Source organism: Peromyscus eremicus, chromosome 23, assembly GCF_949786415.1.
Source record: "Peromyscus eremicus chromosome 23, PerEre_H2_v1, whole genome shotgun sequence".
In the NCBI taxonomy this organism is placed as follows: domain Eukaryota; kingdom Metazoa; phylum Chordata; class Mammalia; order Rodentia; family Cricetidae; genus Peromyscus; species Peromyscus eremicus.
This window is the reverse complement of record NC_081438.1, coordinates 26,897,980-26,919,597: the sequence shown is the minus strand read 5'-3', so window position 1 is coordinate 26,919,597 and position 21,618 is coordinate 26,897,980. Positions and strand designations below refer to the sequence as shown.

Here is a 21,618-nt window from a genome sequence, read left to right as displayed (position 1 = left end):
CAGTTATAATCCCAGAATTTGGAGGCGGGAGGATCAGGAGTTCAAGGCTAGCCTTGCCTACATCATGAATCTGAGGCCACCGGGGCTCTGTGAGACAGACTGACTGTCTCTCTCTCTCTCTCTCTCCCTCTCCCTCTCCCCCCCCTCCCCCTTCCCTTTGTTATTTCTTTTTGAACTACTGTTGTTTGATGTTAGACATCCTGGACTGGTTTCTGTCCCCGTTTTCTTGTTTTCTCTCTATTTCTGTCTATATAAATCTTCTATTGGGTTTCTAACTTCAACTCTGATAACTTTAAATTCCCAGGGACTTCTTGAATTCTGTGATTTTTTTTTTTAATGGCCTCCTCAGAAGGGAGGAGGGCCGGGTGTTTATATAGTGGCCTGGGACCCTCACCGTAATCTTCCTCTCTACCTGAGGGCCACCTCCAAGGTCCCCCATGGCTCCTCTAGTTTGGATTCTGATGCTGCTGGTGGGGGCTGCCTGGGGCGAGGACCAAGTAACTGCCTCTGTATGGTAAGCTGGACTCGGGACCACAGTGACATTGGGGCAGGGGTTTTCTGGGCTGCATCTGGGGATCCCAGAGGGAGCAGCAAGTTTGTTAACAACAAAGAGGCCTAGCTGAGCATGGTAGTGTATGTCCGCTATCCCAGCAGAGGTGGGCAGATCAGGAGTTCAAGGCCAGACTCGACTACACGAAGCCCTGTCTCAAAATAACAAACTAAAAAAGGAAAGGGCTGAGGATGTAGCTCGGTTGTCCTGCTCTACAAACACAAAGCCCTGGGTTCAAGCCCCAGCACCACAGGAACTTGGTGTGGCGACTCAGGATGTGACACTAGCATTTGGAAGGTGGAGACGGGAAGATCGGGAGTTCAAGGTCACACTTATTATACATCAGGTTCTAGGCAAGCCTGGGCTACATGGGACCCTGCCTCAAAAACGAAAAGACAGAAGACTGAGGAGAAAGGTCAGGGCAGTGGGATTGGGGAGAAGACAGCCTACCGACCAGGATGGGGAGAGCCTCCCATCTCCACCACCTGAAACTGAGGTGACAATCCAGGCTGAGAGGGAAAGATAAAGAATTTACACTCTCCAAAACCCCAGGGTGGCCGAGCTGAGAGGCCAGAGTTCAAGTACAAGGCGGCAAGAAAATGAAAGGTAGCTTAGGTTCCTTGAACTTGGGTGCAGGGCTATGGACAAGGAGCAGTTGAATTGTGGGGAATTATGACCCAAGTTGCAGATTGAAGAGGAAGGGCTTCTTTTTGGGGTTTGTACGGTGGGGAGGAGGGCTGCATGTGGTGGCATAAACCTGCAATCCTAGCACGAGAGATGAGGGAGGCAGGAGGATTGCAAGCTTGAGGATAGCCTGGGCTACTATCAAAAGCTCTTTGTCTCTAAAAGAAAAAAAAAAAAAGCTGGGTGTGGTGGTCAACTCCTGTAATTTCAGTACTCAGGAGGTAGAGGCAGGAGAATCATGACCGTAAGGTCATCCTCAGTTCCACAGGGAGTTTGAGGCTAGCCTGGGTTACATGAGACTCTGTGTTGAAGAAAGAAAGAAAGAAAGAAAGAAAGAAAGAAAGAAAGAAAGAAAGAAAGAAAGAAAGAAAGAAAGAAAGAAAGAAAGAAAGAAAAGAAAGGAAGGAAGATCAAAATATAATCATAGTAAAAAATCACAGTCATATGATAATTTTAATAATGACAAAGGTAATGTGTTTTGCTTTCTCCAAACCAATCCCAAGGAGACAGAACTCTCTGGACCCAAAAGTGATGATGCGCACTTCGAGGGAGAGCTGTGAGTTGGGACCAGGGCTGCGCATGCCTCCTTCCCCCCTCACGATCCATGTTCTAACTGTGAACTCCAGTCCCGAGCACAGGGATAACTGTCAGGGCGCCACACGGGATCAACGTGCCAAGGGCCGACAGGAGAGTGGGAAACACTGTCAGGCTCCACCTGAGAGACTCCTGCTCAGATTCAATACGACAAGCCCTAGATATGGTGGCCTGTCGTCCCAGCCCTGGGGAGGCCAAAGCAGGAGGATCCTAAGTTCAAACCCAGCCTGGGCTGCACAGTAACAAGACCTGGTCTAAAATAACACAATAATTGCCTAGGTTTTATAATACACACCTGTAATCCCAGCTCTCAGGAGGCTGAGGCAGGAGGGCCTGGAGTTCAAAGCCACCTTGGGCTACATGGGAACATGAGACCTATCTTAAGGGGGAGGAGATGCTGGGAGGTAACTCAGCAGGTAGACTGCTTGCTGCACAAGCATCTGGGCCTGAGTTCGATCCCCAGCATCTGTGTAAAAAACTGGGTTGGGGTGGGCGGTGGTGGCACACGCCTTTAATCCCAGCACTTGGGAGGCAGAGCCAGGCAGATCTCTGTGAGTTCGAGGCCAACCTGGTCTACAGAGTGAGATTCAGGACAGGCACCAAAACCACACAGAGAAACCCTGTCTCAAAACAAACAAACAAACAAACAAACAAACAAAAAACTGGGTTGGGAGCACACCCTCTAGTCCCAGCACAAGAGAGACAGAGACAGGAAGATCTCTAGGGTTCCCTGGCCAGGCAGAGTAGTTGAACTGGTGAGCTCTGGGTCAAAACGAAGTGGAGAGGTATTGAAGAGGACACCTGATGCTAACCTCTAGTCTCTGCATGCATGCGCAGCATTCACGTGGACTCAAGCACACACACACACACATACACACACACACACACACACACACACCCCAAAATAATAATAATAATAATAGCCACAATAAAACACAAGGCTTGTCTGACTGAATCTGCCCAGACTCCAGTTTGTGCTCCCGGACTCCATCATCGACTCACTCTACTCCCCAGGAGTTCTGTCTCCTTCATCTCTGCTCCGGATCTGAACTCTTAGCGGTGGCCTTCTCTAAGCTTAGTGACCCTGCTGACCCCATCTCCCGGTGGGGCTTTGTGACCTGACCCCTGGCCCCTCTCCCCTTCCTGAGGCCTCACTGAGGCTCTTTTCTTCCCAGCCATTGTCTCGAAGTGTGACTTTGAAGATAATTCCAGACCTCTCTGTGACTGGTCTCAAATGTCTGCAGATGATGGGGACTGGGTTCGAACTACTGGGCCCTCCCGCACGGGCACTTCTGGCCCCCCAGGGGGCTACCCCAATGGAGGTAATGCGTCCGGGGGAAGCCTAAAGTTTGGAGGAGGACAGTGGAGAAGAGATAAAGTTGGGAGGGGACTGCTGGAAGCTGAGCCGAGCAGGGGGTGGAGGGGTCAGCCCCTGGGGACAGCGAGGTCTCAGCCCCCCCCCCCCCTGCCCGCCCTGTTCTATCTCCCTGCAGAGGGCTACTACCTGCACATGGATGCCAACACCTTCCCTCGGGGCGGGGTGGCACGTTTGCGCAGCCCTGACATATGGGAGCAAGGTCCACTCTGCATCCGTTTCGCCTTCCACATGTTTGGGCTGTCATGGGGTGCCCAGCTCAGACTGCTGCTGCTCAGGGGCCGGAAGCACCCCCGGCCCAACGTGCTCTGGAAACACTTGAACACCCAGAGTCCATCTTGGATGCCCACCGCTGTCACTGTGCCAGCAGACCGTGACATACCAAGCTGGGTGAGGCTGAGAGCAGATCTGGTAGGGAGGGGTCCGGGGGGAGGGGCTTAGGAAGGTAGGCTTCGGCAGAGGGGGGACCCGGAGGGTAATGATGGAGTCTTCTTGCAGCAAGCCTGAGTTCAGTCTCCAGGACCCACGTGGTAGAAGGCGAGAGCCAACTCCCCAAACATCCTCTGACTCTCACATTTCCGCCATGTGCTATAAATGAGTGGAATTTTTAAAAAGAGAGACCTGGATCCCCAGCCATCTGAATTCAGGGTGGAAACCAGCAGCCGCAGAGAAGGGAAGCCAATCATGTCACTCACAGGGTCAGGGTCTCTTTGTTCCTAATTCCACAGCTGATGTTTGAGGGCATGAGGGGAAACACCGCCTACCTGGACATCTCTCTGGATGGCCTCTCAATCCGGCGGGGTACCTGCAACCAGAGTGAGTTCCTGTCCCTCTCGGGCACCTCTCCCTCTCCTGACCCCTGTCAAACTCTCCGAAGTAGGGGTGGGACAGCTCAGCAACTAGGATCCTGTGTTCTCATGATTTGAGGTTCCTGGTTTCCTGTAGCTCCTAAAGCAGTCACTCTGTAATAGGTCTCCTTTCAACATGGAGTGGTAGGGGATATCTGGTCTAGAGTGACTGGCCAGGACCCATGGCCACAGGCTGGGCCTGTCTTAGCACTGGACACTCTATGTGTCAAGAAACCCTTGGTGGGATGGGAGATGTGTCTCAGTTGGTAGAGCATGTGTCTAGCACGCACAAAACCTTGAGTTCCATCCCCAGCACTGCATACAACAGCTGTAGTGACATACACCTCTAATTCCAGCATTCTGGAGGTAGAGGCAAGAAGATCCCAAGTTCAAGGTTATCCTGGGCTACACAGCAAATATGAGGCCAGCCTGGGCTGCATGCCATGCTGACTCTAAAACAAAAGAAGTCTTTGGTGTTAAACTACTTACAACTCTGATACATGCAGAACGGTCCTTTCAGGCTGACTGGAAAGGAAAGGAAAAATCCAGAAGCTATGAAGGGAACTTCTCATTGAACATGGGGCCTGGGCTAGATGCTCCACAAACATAATTTAATTTACGACCTTATACAGAGATGATTCCCAGTTTATAGATAGAAGCCTGAGACTGGGCAGGTTATGTAATCTGTACTAAGAGCAGAATTCACAGGCAGTAAAATAGAGGTTGTCCTCAAAGCTTGCTAAAGCTCACTACAGCCTTGAGAGTGACCCCAGAGTTCTGACCTCAAGCCAAGGCATTTTTTTTCTAAGCTTCCTCCTGTGGCAGAAAGCTCATACCCTTCCTTTTGATATTGGGGTTTAACCAGGGCTTTGTATATGTTGGGCAAATACTCTACCACTGAGCCATGCCCCCAGCTTCTCACCGGAGAATTCTGGACAAGGGCCCTACCACTGAACCATGGCCCCAGTCCCTCACTGGCAGGCTTTAGGAAAATGATTTACTGCTGAGCCCTGTCCTAAGCCCCGTAACAGAGGACTTAGATAAGTGCTCTATGGTGACACTGCACTCAGAACATTTCTTTTCTTTTTCTTGCTTTCTTTTCTTTTCTTTTCTTTTCTTTCTTTCTTTTTTTTTTTTTTTTTAACAAATGGGCTTCTTTTAAAATATATATAATAGGGGCTGGAGAGATGACTCAGAGGTTAAGAGGACTGACTGCTCTTCCAGATGTCCTGAGTTCAACTCCCAGCAACCACATGGTGGCTCACAACCATGTGTAATGAGATCTGGTGCCCTCTTCTGGCATACAGTCATACATGCTGTATACATAATAAATACATAAATCTTTAAAAAAAAAATATATATATATATATATATAATAACTTTTTATTTCATGTTCATTGGTGTTCAATCCAAAAGTAAATGTCTGTGTGAGGGTGTCAGAAGCCCTGGAACTGGAATTACAGACAGGTGTCACGTGGGTGCTGAGAACTGAACCTGGGTCCTCTGGAAGAGCAGCCAGTGCTCTCAACCCCTGAGCCACCTCTCCAGCCTCTACTATTAGCCTTTAGATGGGGGAATTCTAGGCAGGTGTTCTACTGCTAAGACCCACTTTCTCATGGAGGGACTCTAGGCAGGGCTCTACCACTGAGCCACACCCCAGTCCCTCACTGGGGGATTCTAGGCAGGTGTTCTACCACTGAGCCACACCCCAGCCCCTCACTGGGGGATTCTAGGCAGGTGCTCTACCACTGAGCCACACCCCAGCCCCTCACTGGGGGATTCTAGGCAGGTACTCTACCACTGAGCCACACCCCAGCCCCTCACTGGGGGATTCTAGGCAGGTGCTCTACCACTGAGCCACACCCCAGCCCCTCACTGGGGGATTCTAGGCAGGTGCTCTACCACTGAGCCACACCCCAGCCCCTCACTGGGGGATTCTAGGCAGGTGCTCTAACCACTGGGCCACACTCCAGCACCATCTCTTCTTTTCTCCCCTCTCAGTCTGCATGTCCCAGATGTGCACCTTTGATACTCTAAATGATCTCTGCGGATGGAGCTGGGTCCCAACTGCCACCGGGGCTAAGTGGACCCAGAAGAAGGGCTCATCGGGGGAGTTTGGTGTGGGGCCTGATGATGACTTCTCCAGCCCTGGTAGTGAGTATTGAAGATATCCTCGGAATCTCTGGGCTCCTGCCAGCTCTATGTCCCCCTTTCAATAGCATCCCCAGGTCAGGCCAGGTAAAGCCCAGCACGCCCCTCCCCCCAAAGCTTTCAGCTTAGGGATCATGGCAAGAAGCATGATTTCAAGCTGGAGAGATGGCTCAGTGGTTAAGAGCTCTGGCTGCTCTTGTAGAGGACCCACATGGCAGCTTACAACTGTCTATAACTCCAATTCCAGGGTATCTCACACCCTCACACAGACATACATGCAGGCAAAACACCAATGCACATAAAAATAAATAATTTAAATAAACAATTTTAAAAAAGAATGATTTCACATATTCTCCAGCTCCCCCCACCACATACACACACACACACACACACACACACACACACACACACACACACACTGCCAGTGCAGCCAGCTCGTTCTCTCCTTCCCTGGCATCTTCCACCCTACATTCATCCAGTTATTTATCTGGTATCTACTGAGTAGCTCCCCTGCACACTGTCCCAGTAACTTGAGAATCAGTGTGTAAAACCAGCACAGAGCCAGGGATGATGGTATATGCCTGTAACCCCAGCACCGGGAAGGCGGAAGCACCTGAAGGATGTGAGGTTCAGGAACTGCCTAGTCTACACAGTGAGTTCAAGTGCAACCTGGGCTAGACCCTGTTTCAGAAACACACGAAAAATAAGGGTTGCGGATGTTGGTCAGTGGTCATGTACTTGCCTAGCACGCCCAAGGCCCTGGATTCCATTCTCAGCGCCACTAGAAGGAAGGGAGAGGTAGGGAAGGAGATAGGGAGGCTTCGTGACTCATGCCTGTAATCCAAGTACCTGGGAGACCAAGGTAGGAAGATTATGAGTTCAGGTCAGCCTGGCCTAGTCAGCATGACGGACTTAACGCCACTTGGATTTCCTGCCAAGAAGCCGCTGTCTGGAACAGCAAGGGCTGATGGGGACTCCAGAGGAAGATTTGCAGTCGTTTAAGCCAAAATGTTCCTTCCTAGTCTTTCCATTCACGGTGATCCCTCCCCCTCCCCCTCCCTGTACTCTGCCTGGGCTTTCTCTTCCTGTTTCTGCCCCCTACTCCTTCCTTTGCACTCCTACATGGTGCCCCTCTCCTCTTTCTCTCCACCTGGTCCCTGCATCTGCCAAGTTTTAGAGGTCAGACTTCAAGTGATGTTTGATTTCCATTTCCAGTGCATACTTATTCTTTTTTCCTTTCTTTTTATTTTGGTTTTTCGAGACAGGGTTTCTCTGTGTAGCCCTGGCTGTCCTGGAACTCACGCTGTAGACCGGGCTGGCCTCGAACTCACAGAGATCTGCCTGCCTCTGCCTCCCAAGTGCTGGGATTAAAGGTGTGCACCACCTTCCTGTTCCGGGAGGTTTACCTTCTAGAAAGTTCTTCAACCTCTCCTTCCCTTTATTTGAAACCCCCGGTAAATACCCTGGGCATCTCCTCTCTTTACCTTTTAGCCTTTAACATTACGTCCCAAATCAGTCGTGTTAGTAGCAGTTGGTTGGGTTTTTAATCTTTCCTGTTTTGTTTCGAGCAAGGACTCCAAGCTCAGGCTTTGAGCTTCAATCTCCTGCCTCAGGCTCCCAAGATGCTGGCTGAAGCTACAGGCACCAGCCCTTCGGGCCCTTGTTTCTTCTTGCTTTCTCCTTCGCCATTTATTTACTTCCTTCCCTTCTTCCTTCTCCTGTTTTCCCGACACCTGCTCGTTTTCTGGGCTTCCTGGCCTCCCTCAGCCAAGGTTTGCCGGGAGCCAATGGGTGTGGGACAGGAGTACGCATGCCTGCGCGGACCTCCGCCTCCCATCAGGGCCCTCTTCCCTCCCCCTTGGTTACTAGTTGCGTCACTAAGCGAACCTCAGGCTGATTGGCTGTCTGGCTATTTTTTTTTTTTTTTTTTCTTTTTGGTTTTCCGAGACAGGGTTTCTTTGTCCTGGAACTCGCTTTGTAGACCAGGCTGGCCTCGAACTCACAGAGATAGCCTGCCTCTGCCTCCCAAGTGCTGGGATTAAAGGCGTGCGCCACCACCGCCTGGCCTGTCTGGCTATGATTAAGGGACCCAAGAGACAAGATTGTCATAGCGGTTTCTGAGAGGACGCCTGCATTTATTACAGCGACACCGGGTCTTTACCCAGTCCCAGCACTCTGCCAGCGGTGACTGGGTGTAACTCCCTCACCACTGCCACATCTAGGCGGCTGTTGGAACTCCCCATGGCCAGGTCCCCATCTTCCCAGGTTCCTACGCCTTGGTTACGGACTCCCCTCCATCCCAGCCACTTCACTGGCCCTTTCTTTTGCAGGTGGCTACTACATGCTCCTGGACTCCGCGAACGCACGGCCAGGACAGAAAGCCGTACTTCTGAGTCCCCTCAGCCATTCCAGCGGCTGTCTGACCCTGTCTTTCAGCTACATCATGCGCGGCCGGTCGCCCGGCGAAGGCCTTTTCGTCTATGCTACATTCTTGGGTTAGAGGAGATCATTGACCAGGGCACATCTGGGAGGGTTGGACTGATGGAGAAATAGGAGGAGTATCTCCTTAGGATGCATTTGTGAGACTGTTCTATGCTTTAGAAATGGGAAGGGCGCTGGATTCTAGAAGAGCAAAGTATAGCCGTGGCGGGACGTGCCTATAATCGAGCACTTGGGGGGTATGGGGCAGAAGATTTGAAGTTCAAGGCCAGTCTCTGCTACAAAGTGTGTTTGAAGTCAGCCTATGCTGCAGGAGACAGTATAAAAATAAACAAACACTCCAGCCAGGTGGATAGCTCAGTTATTAAGGCGCTTGTCACACAAGTTTGAGGACCTGACGACCATCCCCCAACACCCATGTAAACATAGTAACACTTGCTTGTAACCCCAGCCCTGGGGAGGCAGAAACGGGATCCCTGGGGGCTCCCTGGTCAGCTAGTGTAGGCTAACTAATAAGGCCCGGGTCTGAGATACTCTGCTTCAAAAACCAAAATGGAGAGTTCCTGAGGAAGGATGCCTGGAGGGAACAGATGTGTACGCACATCTGCATATGCACATCTGCATATAAACCTGCACACACGTACACTTATAGGTACGCACATGCATTCATGTTCTCTTGTGCACATAGACACCCACAAAGCAGGAGGGAAGAGTGAGAGTGCATACATGTGTATATGTGTGCACACCCACAAAGCAGGAGGGAAGAGTGAGAGTGCATACATGTGCATATGTGTGCACACACACAAAGCAGGAGAGAGTGAGAGAATGCACACATGCGCTTGTGTACATACATACACACAAACACACAAAGCAGGAGGTGAGGGTAGGGATTGTTTGCATCTGTAGGAATATTGTCCTAGCGTTCTCTGTACAACTTGTCCTTCACTCCAAGTCCTCACAGACTTCCTTCCCTCTGGTTTTCCTCCGTTGTAGGCAACATCCGGAAACACACTCTCTTCTCAGGACACCCTGGACCCAGTTGGCAGACTGTGTCTGTCAATTATACGGGACAGGGACAGATACAGGTACAGAGGAGCAAGGTCCTCATTAGGAGTCCCTGTGTATGGTAGGTTCTCTCAGTGTTGGGATGAGCTGAGGGTCTGGGCAGCAGAAGCAGGAGCTGGGTCTTCGAGTGGAATGCCAGATGAGAGGTGTCTTAGTTTCTTTCCTGTCAAGGCGACCAAACACTCTAACAAAAGCGACTTTAAGGGAGAAAGAGTTTATCCTGGGTGACAGGTCAAGGGTACAGTCCACCACAGTGGGGAATTCATGGCACCAGGAGCTTGAAGCAGCTGGTCACATCCCACCCCAGTCAGGAAGCAGAGAACGATGAGCACATACATGCTGCCGCTCAGCTCCCTTACACAGTCAACACAACCCAGGATCCCAGCCAGGGGATGACACCACCCATGGTGGGTGGGTTTGCCCACCTCAATTAACATAAAATAATCCCCCAGTAGGCATGTCTAGAGGCCTACCTCTCAGGTGACTTTAGATTCTGTCAAGTTGATGATTAATAGTAGCCTTCCGAAGAGGACTGGAGGATTGGGGGCGGAGGGTTGACTGGCCTGGTCTCCGTTTCTTTTCAGTTCATGGTGGTGGGTATGTTTGGAGAGATACCAGAGCCGGCAATAGCTGTGGATGCGATCAGCATTGCTCCCTGTGGGGGTGAGAACACAGCCTTGGGAACCCCTGCTGAGCGAGGGGTTGGCGTCATGGGGCGGGGGCAGGGCACGCGGTGAGTGTCTCAAACTTCCCTCTTGGAATCTGCTAGAGAGCTTTCCTCAGTGCAGCTTTGAAGACAGTACTCATCCTTTCTGTGACTGGAACCATGTGCTTGGAGACCCCGGACACTGGAGCTGGGGAAGCAAAAGCGTACCCACCCCCATCTCAGGGCCCCCAAGAGAGTTCCCATATGGAGGTGAGGAGACTGAGGACCCCCTCGAGGTTATGAGTCATTGCATCTGCATCTAGCTAGGGACTCGGTGAGGATGATGGAGGATGTAGGGAGCCACCTCCTGCAGGTGTTTATGGAGGAGAACTCAGACCTGGAAAGTAGACTCTGCCCAGGCTGCTCAAGACAGTGGGATCATTGCAACCCAGCAGGAAACCCAGGCTTCCCCATATGGGCACAGCTTCGTTGTAGCGGTTGCTAAGAATCCTCCAGAGAGGGGCAGGTGCGTGTCTGTGTGTGTCTCAACAACTGAGCACTTGCTGAGCATGTGAAAGTCCCTAGGTTCTATTCCTAGCTTTCGGGGTGGGATGGAGAGGAGCAATTGAGGCTTTGCTCTACATTGAGCCCAAGACTTCAAAAATCCACTGTGTTATTTCCAGCCAAGACATTGGCAGCTGATGCCAATAGAATCTGGACTGTAGACTGGGTTTCCCGTGTCTTTTGGCCTTCTTCAGTTAAGACTCCTAAATGAGCAGAGTGCCGTTGCTGGGATGCAAACCTGTGATGGGGAGGCTAAGGCAGGGACGTTGTAAGTTCTAGGCCAGCCTGAGCTGTATAACAAGACCCTGTCTCAGAAGCTAAACAAAAGAGCAAAGAGGAATATTATGGTGCATGTCTGGTTGCGTGCTCACCTGGGAAGCTACACATGGCTACAGCAAGCAGCTAGACTTGTCATGTACGCAGGTTTCCGTGTGGGGAGGGGTTCACCTTTCTGGTTCCCTCTTCCTTCATCCAGGGGATCATTATATTTACTTCGATTCAGTCAAGTTATCCCAGGCAGGACAGTCTGCCAAGTTGGTGAGTCCACCCTTCTGTGCCCCTGGGGACGTCTGTGTGGAGTTCGCTTACCACATGTATGGCCTTGGAGAAGGGACCACACTCAAGCTCATGTTGGGGAGTCCCGCGGGCAGTTCGCCCGTTTCCCTGTGGAGCCGTGTTGGATCTCAGAGCACTAGCTGGGTGAACAGCTCTGTCACCATCCCGAAGGGACATCAGCAGCCCATGCAGGTGAGAGATGGAGTGGGCCCTGTATGTATGGGGGGGGGAACGTAATAAGGGGTCCAGGGTCCAGGGTGGGCGATAAACTGAGGTAGAAAGGTGATATGTTAGTTTTTCTTGGGTGCTGTGACAAAATGCCTTACAGGAGCAACTTGTGCAAGGAGAGGTTTATTTTGGCTTAGTAGAGCCCATCCTGGTGGGGAAGGCACGGTGGCTGGGCTCATCCTGCATGAGCTTGCCGGCTCCTAAAGACCACAAAGCAGGGAACTGTGCCAAAAGTAAGGCCAGGCTACAGCCATCGGATGCCCGTCTCCTGATGGCCTCTGTCTAAAAGTTCCTACCACCTCCCAAACAGCGCCACCAGATGAGGACCAAGTATTCTAACACACAGGCCTGTTTGGGGCATTTCAGACTCAGGTCGGAAGAGGGGGAAAGAGCACAGAGAGGAGGCTGACTTCAGGTTCAAGAGGGTGGGGTGTGCTGGACGCTTGAGGCTCTAACGAAGGGATGCTCAGGCAGAGGACGCGCCCGCGCAGACTTTTATTGTCCTGTTCTGCCTTCTTTGTCCCCCGTGGCCTGCAGTTGTTTCTCGAGGCCACCCGGGGTACCAGCACCGCCTTTGTCGTAGCTGTGAATTTTATCTTCATCACTCATGGACCATGTCGGGGTAAGATGAAACTCGAGGGCCCAGCATCTCCCACCCTTAGTACCGGGAATAGAACCCCGTGCCTCCTCGTACCTGCCGGGCAAGCATTCCTGTGCTCTGTCACACCCTAGCCCCTCCCTAGGGGATTCTAGGCAATACCCTACTACTGCACTGTAGTCCTCGCCCCTCTCTAGGGAACCCTAGGAAAGTCCTCTGCCACTGAACTTTATTCCCGGGTTTGTTGCATTTTCACTGTTAGACAGGCTTTCACGAGGTAGCCCATGTGGTCTCAAACTTGTGATCCTTTTGCCTCATCGTCACTGGTGACTATGATGACAGATGGGCACACTATACCCAGCTATGATTGTGTCTTTGATGGCATGAGTTTGTGTGGCAGGATCCAGAACCTTCCTTCTCTAGTGGTACTGAAGGCGGGCCCTATCTCCTATTCAGTTTTGTGATTCCTGTACCTGGCACTAATGTGTTTTGGGAGTTCTGTCTCTTGAATAAGTGAGTGAAGGTTGGGAGATTGGGAGCAGAAATAGGGGTGACAAAGTGGCCCCCCATGAACCCACCCACTCCTATTTAGATGAGTGAAAGGGAGGTGGTCTAATTTTGACTAATTAACAGGATTTTGTTTTTCTTTGCAGTATCGCAGCAGACAGAGATTCTACCTACTGGTCCTTCTGAAAACATTGTCCTTATAGTCCCCACAGAAGCAACCCCTATTTCTGTAGAAATATCCTCCACTCACACTGAAGAGACCATCACCCCTACAGAAGTGGCCGCTGTAACCACAGAAGTGACCAGTGTCTCTCCTGAAGGGACCAGTGTCCTTCAGGAAAGCGTACCTACAGAAGTGACCAGTGTCTCTCCTGAAGGGACCAGTGTCCTTCAGGAAAGCATACCTACAGAAGTGACCAGTATCTCTCCTGAAGGGACCAGTGTCCTTCAGGAAAGCATACCTACAGAAGTGACCAGTGTCTCTCCTGAAGGGACCAGTGTCCTTCAGGAAAGCATACCTACAGAAGTGACCAGTGTCTCTCCTGAAGGGACCAGTGTCCTTCAGGAAAGCATACCTACAGAAGTGACCAGTGTCTCTCCTGAAGGGACCAGTGTCCTTCAGGAGAGCATACCTACAGAAGTGACTGCTGTCCCCACAGAAGTGACTGCTCTCACCACAGAAGGGACCACTGTCACTACAGAAGTGACCACTGTCTCTCCTGAAGGGTCCATCATCCCTACAGAAGTGACCACTGTCTCTACTGAAGAGACTGCCACCTCTACAGAAGTGACCACTGTCTCTCCTGAAGGGATCACCATCCCTACAGAAGTGACGACTGTCTCTACTGAAGAGACTGCCACCTCTACAGAAGTGACCACTGTCTCTCCTGAGGAGACCACCACCTCTACAGAAGTGACCACTGTCTCTCCTGAAGGGATCACCATCCCTACAGAAGTGACCACTGTTTCTACTAAGGAGACCACCACCTCTACAGAAGTGACCACTGTCTCTCCTGAAGGGATCACCATCCCTACAGAAGTGACGACTGTCTCTACTGAAGAGACTGCCACCTCTACAGAAGTGACCACTGTCTCTCCTGAGGAGACCACCACCTCTACAGAATTGACCACTGTCTCTACTGAAGAGACTACCACCTCTACAGAAGTGACCACTGTCTCTCCTGAGGAGACCACCACCTCTACAGAAGTGACCACTGTTTCTCCTGAGGAGTCTACCACCCCTCCTGTAGAGATCACTATCTCCTCTGAAGAGACCACTGTTCTTACAGAGCAATCTACTGTCCTCATGCAAATGCCCACAACATGTAGACCACCCTGTCCAAGCCCTTCACAGGTTCCAGGTGTCTTGACAACCAGCATGGCCACATCTACAGGTATGTCTGCCACAGGGATGAGGTGGACAGAGCATCAGCTGGAGCTCTCAGTAGAAGACAGTGAGGAGATTAGGGAAGGATGTTCCGGAAGTGAAAGGCCTATACCTAGACTGCAGAAACACCAGCCACAAACTGAGTCATCCTCAGGCTCCTTTCCTTTTATTCCTTCTTCTGACCTCATTCTATTTCTCTCCCTTCTCCTTTCCTTCCTGTCTTCTGACATAGATGAGGCTAGCCTCAAATTGATGATCTTCTTGCCTTGGTCTCCAGAGTAATAGAATTACAGGCATGTACCTCCACACCTAACGTTGACCTGAATATTTCATACAAATGGAACCAGGGGACGTGTTTATGAGCACAACGTCTTCAATATTGCGACCTTATTATAACATTGGTCAGAACTTTTTTTCGTTTTTGAGACAAGGTCCTGTTATGTAGCTCAGGCTGGCCTCAAATCCACTGTGGAGCTGGCCTTGAATCCTTGGCAGTCTTCCTACCTCAGCTTCCCACGGACGCCACCATGCCCAGCTATTTCATTCTTCTTCTTTTTTTTAAATGACAGAATAAATGCAGACTTATTTAGAAAAGAACTTGAGCTCAGGGTAGGAGAGAGACGGGGAGGCTTTTGGGGCAGGATGGGCAGGGCAGGGCGGGGAGCAGCTGTGTAATGAAAGCCTGATGGAGGCTGTGTTTTCCTTTCAGAGAGCTGCCCCGCAAATGCCCACCTTGAACTGTGTGCATGCCCTGCATCCTGTGAGAGCCCCAAGCCCAGCTGCCAGTCCCCCTGCAGTCCGGGCTGTGTCTGCAATCCTGGGTTTTTGTTTAGTAACAATCAATGCATCAACGAGTCTGCCTGCAATTGCTTCTACAACAACAAGTACTACCAGGTATGCCTCCGGGGTGGCCCGCTTTCCAAAGGGGAACTGATGCCAGAACACCCGGGCCCTGGTGCCCCCGATCCCTGTGTGAGAGTAGCTTAGAGAGCCCCAAGGTGTAGGCTCAAGGACTGGATACACAATGGTAGAGCCATTCATTCAGCACTGGATTGGGTTTCACAGTGCTGAGGATGGAGCCAAGGACCCCTTACTTCTAGGGAAGTGCTCTACTAAGGACCCACACTTGCACCTCTTCACTAGGGGATTTTGAACAGGCGCTCTATCACTGAGCAATGCCCTTAGCCCCTCACGGAGGGACTCTAGGATAGTGCTCTACCACTGAGCTGCATCCCCAGGCCAGGACTGACTGTATTTTCAGAGCTCAAGTCACCAGGTATGGATGGTAACTGGCATACTAGACAGATCTAGAGTCAGGTAGCAGAGCTGGAACATGGATGCGGTATTCATTTTCTGCATGATCTTGGGAAAGTTCATCTTGTTAAATCTGTTTCTGTGGCTATAAGAATATGCACAGTAAGACCTACCTTTTTATTTAGTTGGGTTTTTTTCATTTTTTAAATTTTAATAAATTTATTGATTTATTTTACATCCCAGCTGCAGTTTCCCCATGCTCCCTCTGCACCCCCCAGCCCCCCGGCAATCCACTGCCCCTCTATTTCTGTTTAGGAAAGGGCAGATCTCCCATAAGTATCAATACAACATGGAATATCAAGTTGCAGTAACACTAAGCACCTCCCCATGTATTAAGGCTGACAAGATGACCCAGTATGAGGAGTAGGGTCCCAAAAGTCAGTAAAAGAGTCACAGACATCCCCTGTTCCCACTGTTAGGAGTCCCACAAAAGGGCCAAGCTACACAACTGTCACATTTTTGGCTTTTTTTTTTTTTCAAGTCAGAGTTTCTCTGTGTAGTTTTGGTGCCTGTCCTGGATCTTGCTTGTAGACCAGGCTGGCCTCAAACTCACAGAGATCCACCTGGTTCTGCCTCCGAGTGCTGGGATTAAAGGTGTGTGCCACCACCGCCCGGTTTATTTAGTCTCATATGTCCCAGGTGGACCTTCAACTCCTCATGTCCCTGAGGATGACCTTGTACATTTGATTCTTCCGCCTCCACCTTCCAAGTGCTGGGCTACGGGTGTCCAGTTATGTAGTACTGAGGACTGAACCGAGGATTTTGTGCAGTTAGACAAGCCCCCTAGTCACTAAGCCACACCCAGCCCTCTTCCTCCTCCTCCTCCTCCTCCTCCTCCATGTTTCACTTCCAGCAAGAAGAGGGAAGGTTACGGAATATTGTTGTTGCTGTTCTGAGTGGAGTCTTACTCGCTAATCTAGGCTAGCCTGGAACCCACTTTGTAGCCCAGGCTGGTCACAAACTTGAGTCAATTCTCCTGCCTCAGTCTTCCAAGCTTTGGGATTACAGGTGTGCACTACCAGTCTGGGCTTAAGATTTTCTCTCCTTACCTCATAGTGCATAAAGTTAGATGTGCCAGCACACACCTGTAATCTTAACACTGGAGAGATGGAGACGGGGGACCAGGAGTTCAAGATCATCCTCTGCTGGTTAAGGGAATTCAAGGCTAGCCTGGACTACATGAGATATAGTTAAAAAAACAACTAAACAGATTTTTTTTGTAAAGATGTGTTTTGGTTTCACTTTTGTTGCTCTGATAAAAAACAAACTTTGGGTGGGGAGGATTTATTTTAGCTCACAATTCCAAGTTACGGTCCATCATTGAGAGAAATCAAGGTAGCAGGAGCGAAAGACAGCTGGTTTTACTTTTATAGTCTATTTACAGTCAAGAACAGAGAAATCAATGCATGCACGCCTAGTGCCTCTGTCTGTCTGTCTGTCTGTCTGTCTCTCCCTTATATAGTCCAGGGCCTCAAACCAGAGGCCACATCAATTAAGGCAATAAGACAATTCCCCGGAATGTCTACAGACCAACTTAATAGACAATACCTCTAGGAGACTCTCTTCCTGCGTGACTGTAGATTGTATCAAGTTGCCAATTAAAACTGGATCCTTCTTAATAATTAATTACTTAATTATTACTTAATAAATGCTCATTGCTGTTATGAGCAATTCATGATAAACACATGCAATCTGTTAATCAAAAATGCTGCTGGGCGTGGTGGTACATGCCTTTAATACCAGCATTTGGGAGGCAGAGGCCAGCCTGGTCTACAAAGGGAGTTCCAGGACAGCCAGGGCTACATAGAGAAACACTGTCTCACCTCAAAGAAAACAAAAACAAACAAAAAAATAATAAATAAATACAAAATATTAAAGTGGGCTGGGTGTGGTGTCACATGTCTTTAATCTCAGCACTGGTAGAGGCAGAGGCAGGTTGGGTCTCTAAGTTCAAGGCCAGCCCGGTCTACAAGGTGACACCCTGTCTCATGAAAACAACAATAAAACCAGAACCACAACCAAACAAAAAGTGCTTTAAGCAAACAATATGTGATGTCACAAATTGTAACTCCAGCACTTGGGAGGCTGAGGCGGGAGAATTACCTGAATTCAATGTCATGAGACCCTGTTTTAGAAACAGGACAAAAGGGGGCTGGAGAGATGGCTCAGAGGTTAAGAGCACTGCTTGCTCTTCCTAAAGGTCCTGAGTTCAATTCCCAGCAGCCACATGGTGGCTCACAACCATCTGTAATGAGATCTGGTGCCCTCTTCTGGCCTGCAGGGATACATGCAGACAGAACACTGTACACATAATAAATAAATCTTTAAAAAAAAAATCGTCTTTAAAAAAAAAAAAAGAAACAGGACAAAGCGCAAGGCTGCTGAAATGGCTCAGCAGGTAAAGACACTCGCCTCTGAGCCTTGAGCCTGAGTTCCATCCCCAGGACCCACATGGTGGAAGGAGATGACAGATTCCCAAAGAAAGTTGTTCTCGGATCTCCAGACTGGTGCCATGGCCCATGAAAACACACACACACACACACACACACACACACACACACACAAGAACTGTGGCTTTATTGGGGGGGAGGGTCCAGGGACCTAAGTCCCTGTTCAGGGCACCGAGGCAAGCTTCCACCTCTTAAAGGGTTCCTATGAGGAGGAGAGAGGAATAAGAAACTTGTAGATAGAAAGATAGCAGAGAGGAGACAAACAGAAACACAGGATAGCTTTGGGAGGTCCTGGATCAAAATCCACCGGCCCCTTCTGTCTCTTCAAAAGGGCTTTTTATAACAATGCCAAGGGGTGTGGCAAAAGCCCTCCCTTTGCTAGATCAAAGCACACAGCACAGCCAAGTGCAGACCCTTCCAAACACCTGGTAACCACGCCCATGGTCCAATCATCACCTTATGCAGCCCTGCTGGGTAAAGCAAGCTCGGATCTCACTTCAAAACCTCTGAGGGTCTCCACACTTTGTGACTCTCGATCTGTTGCCCTTAGCCTGGGGAAGAATGGTTCAGTCCCAACTGCACAGAGCGGTGCCGCTGCATGCCCGGTAGCCGGATGGAGTGCCAGATCTCTCAGTGCGGGACACACACTGTCTGCCAGCTGCAGAATGGCCAGTATGAATGCCAGCCCTATGGTAAGCACTGGCCCTCACGCTGTTATGGTGAGAGGGTGGGTGGGACACTTTGGAGTGCATTTGCTATTCCCATCACCACATCTGCATGTGTTCTGTTCTGATCCCAGAAAGTCATCTCCCCTGTCTGTCTAAATCATTACTCTGCCAGAGTGGGTGAGAGTCTGTATCCTCCACATCTCCCTTGAGCAGTGGAGCTGGGAATATCTCTGGGTAGGAGAGGCTGGGGTGTGGGATTCAGTCAAGTGGGACACTGGAAACAGCTTCCTACATCTCCGTTCCCCTTCTCTGGCAGGTAGTGCTACCTGCCTGGTCTATGGGGACCTTCATTTTGTCACCTTTGATGAGAGGGACATTGACTTCACAGGGACATGTACCTATATCTTGACCCATATCTGCGAGAACACCACAGGTAGGAGATTGGAGCCAGAGCTGGGGGTAGCGGGGTGGGGGTGGGAAGGGCTGAGATTATAGAGTAAGTGTCAGGCATGGAGACACAGGAGGTGGTCGAACAGGGTTGGTGACAGATGGCAGCAAGGGGCTGCACTGGACTAAGGCCCTCTGTTAAGCAGCAGCTGGGATGTGTAGGACACACAGAGACAGTGCTTTCAGGCCCCCATCCTGGGGAAGTGTGGCTGAAGCTATCAATGGCCTGCTACTGTGGGAGGTTCCCTGGGCAGAGTGACAGTTACTGGTAAAGGGACTCTTGCTGGAGGATGTGGCTCAGTTAGTAGAGTGCTTGCTCAGTGGGCATGAAGCACTGGTTTCCACCCCCAGAGCCTCAGTAGTGTGGAGTGCATGCCTGTCCTCTCAACACTGGGCAGGTGGATCTCCAGGAGTTCAAGGTCATCTCAGCTACAGAGTTTGAGACCAGCCTGGGCTACATGAAACAGGGTGACAGGGACTCATGAATGAACAAGATTGAAGATGTCCCAGTCCATGGCGGGGAGACAGGCAACCACAAAAGCAGACGGTCACGCCACGTCCCTTTCTCTTTGGGTTCTGAGACCCTTACCAACTCTCAGGGCCATATCGCTGAACCTTCTGTCTGCCCCATAGGGCCAAGGTGGGCACCGCCACCAACAGGGTCTCAGAAAGCAGCAGATGGGGTGGTACATGTGTTTAATCCCAGCATTCTGGAGGCTGAGGCAGGAAGACCTGTCAGTTTCAGCTTGGGATACATAAGAGCCCTGACTGGGTTTCCCCCTAGCACCACACAAACTGGGTATGGTGGTACATGTCTATAATGCCAGCACTGGGGAGGCGAGAGTGGTACTCTCAGGAGTTCAAGGTCATTCTTAGCTAGCCTAAGCTACAATGAGACCCTGTCTGAAAACAACCAACCAACCAAACAAACAAACAAGCAAACAAACAAACAAACAAGCAAGCAAACAACCAACCAAACAAACAAACGTTTGTGACTTGGCCCTTCCTCTCTCCATCCAGAACCATCCTTTAAGATAACTGCCAGCACTGAGGAACGTGGAGTAGAAGGTGTATCCTCCCTGGACAAAGTCTTCATCACCCTGCCAGAGACTACCATTACCATGATCAGGGACAGATACACACTGGTGAGTCCTATCCTTCACTCTCCCCCACCAGGCTACAGTCAGCCCCACCTGTCCCCAAACCCTGTTACAAAATAATGATGGTGATGCTTCAAACCAGTCCAGGGGAGAGAGGCTGGAGGGACGCTGTGGAGGGTGATGCCTTTTAGCCTTGGATGTGATGTTAGAGTCTTAGGGTTCTCCTGGACTCCTGGATCACTTTCTCTATCTCCTCTATCTGCCAGATTGCAGAACAGAGAGTCACCCTCCCAGTGATACCTTCAAATGGCATCTTTGTGGGTCTAAGCGGGCGATTTGTGGAGCTGAGGACATCATTTGGTTTACGTGTGAGATGGGATGGTGACAAGCAGCTTTTTGTGACTGTGCCCAGGTAAGGGGAGGCAGCCCTAGTCAGGAAGCTGACATTTCTCTCTCAGAATGCTCCACCCCCCACCCCCTACCATTGCAGTCCCTCAGGGTTAATCGTTTATATATGTCCTCAAAGCTGGGAAGCAGCTAACCCGGGCAGCAGAAGGGAGACAGTAGGAAGTGGGGTCAGGACAGTGAGATAACAGCAGGATGCGTACACAAGTCCTTGGGAATGTGCTGGAAAGAATCGCTCGGGGACTCTGGGGAGCTGTCAGAAGAGCTGATGCTGGACACGTTCTTCAAGGAAGAGTGGCTCCCCAGATGAATGGATAAGGACCAGTCAGGCTTTGTGGAAAAGGTGACATAGGGACTAGGGAGGTGGCTGATCTGGTAAAGAGCTAAGTTCCACCCCTGGAAAATACACACACACACACACACACACACACACACACACACACCAAAAAAAAATCTGGGTACAGGAGTGTGCTTATAATACCAGTGCTAGGGAAGCAGGGATGGAAGGACTCTGGGGGCTTGCTGGCCACCTACTCTAACTGAATGGGTGAGCTCCAGGGTCAATGAGAGACCCTCACTCAAAAATGAAGGTGGAGGAGGCTGAGGAGATAGTTCAGTGGGCAAGGGTTCTTCTTGCACAAGCACAAGGACCTGAACTTGAATCTTAAAAAAAGCTGGACTTGGCTGTGTGTGCATCTGGAACTCCAGTGTTGTGCGGGCCAGAGACTGGAGGATCCCTGGAATTTGCTGCCTGCCAGCCGAGTTCCAGATTCAGCGAGAGACCCGGTCCCAAAGACATAAAGTGGACAGTGATCAAGCAGGACATCCAACTTCCTTCTCTGGCCTCTGAGTGCACATGAGAGTATTTAAAACACACTCACCAGGGCTGGAGAGATGGCTCAGTGGTTAAGTGATTAAGAGAATGCTCTTAACCAGACCAGAGGACCCAGGTTAAATTCTGAGCATCTACACAGCAGCTCACAACTGCCTGTAATTCTATTCCCAAGGGACACGATGCCCTCTTTTGACTTCTGTGGACACTG

General features: G+C 50.4%; 1 protein-coding gene across 1 annotated transcript in view; it reads left to right on the top strand.

Moving 5' to 3' along the window:
• The first annotated feature begins 312 nt into the window (after nt 1-312).
• Nucleotides 313-21,618, top strand: part of Zan (zonadhesin) — a 104,189-nt gene continuing 82,883 nt past the window's right edge. The window contains exons 1-19 of the mRNA XM_059249792.1: nt 313-514; nt 1,738-1,790; nt 3,004-3,150; nt 3,322-3,593; nt 3,932-4,019; nt 6,053-6,205; nt 8,533-8,697; nt 9,635-9,726; nt 10,291-10,369; nt 10,476-10,622; nt 11,392-11,663; nt 12,237-12,419; nt 12,698-12,722; nt 12,951-14,220; nt 14,905-15,085; nt 18,506-18,647; nt 18,940-19,056; nt 20,091-20,215; nt 20,437-20,582. Coding sequence (XP_059105775.1) covers nt 438-514; nt 1,738-1,790; nt 3,004-3,150; nt 3,322-3,593; nt 3,932-4,019; nt 6,053-6,205; nt 8,533-8,697; nt 9,635-9,726; nt 10,291-10,369; nt 10,476-10,622; nt 11,392-11,663; nt 12,237-12,419; nt 12,698-12,722; nt 12,951-14,220; nt 14,905-15,085; nt 18,506-18,647; nt 18,940-19,056; nt 20,091-20,215; nt 20,437-20,582 — 3,734 coding nt within the window. The 5' untranslated portion in view covers nt 313-437. The remainder of the gene's footprint in view (nt 515-1,737; nt 1,791-3,003; nt 3,151-3,321; nt 3,594-3,931; nt 4,020-6,052; nt 6,206-8,532; nt 8,698-9,634; nt 9,727-10,290; nt 10,370-10,475; nt 10,623-11,391; nt 11,664-12,236; nt 12,420-12,697; nt 12,723-12,950; nt 14,221-14,904; nt 15,086-18,505; nt 18,648-18,939; nt 19,057-20,090; nt 20,216-20,436; nt 20,583-21,618) is intronic.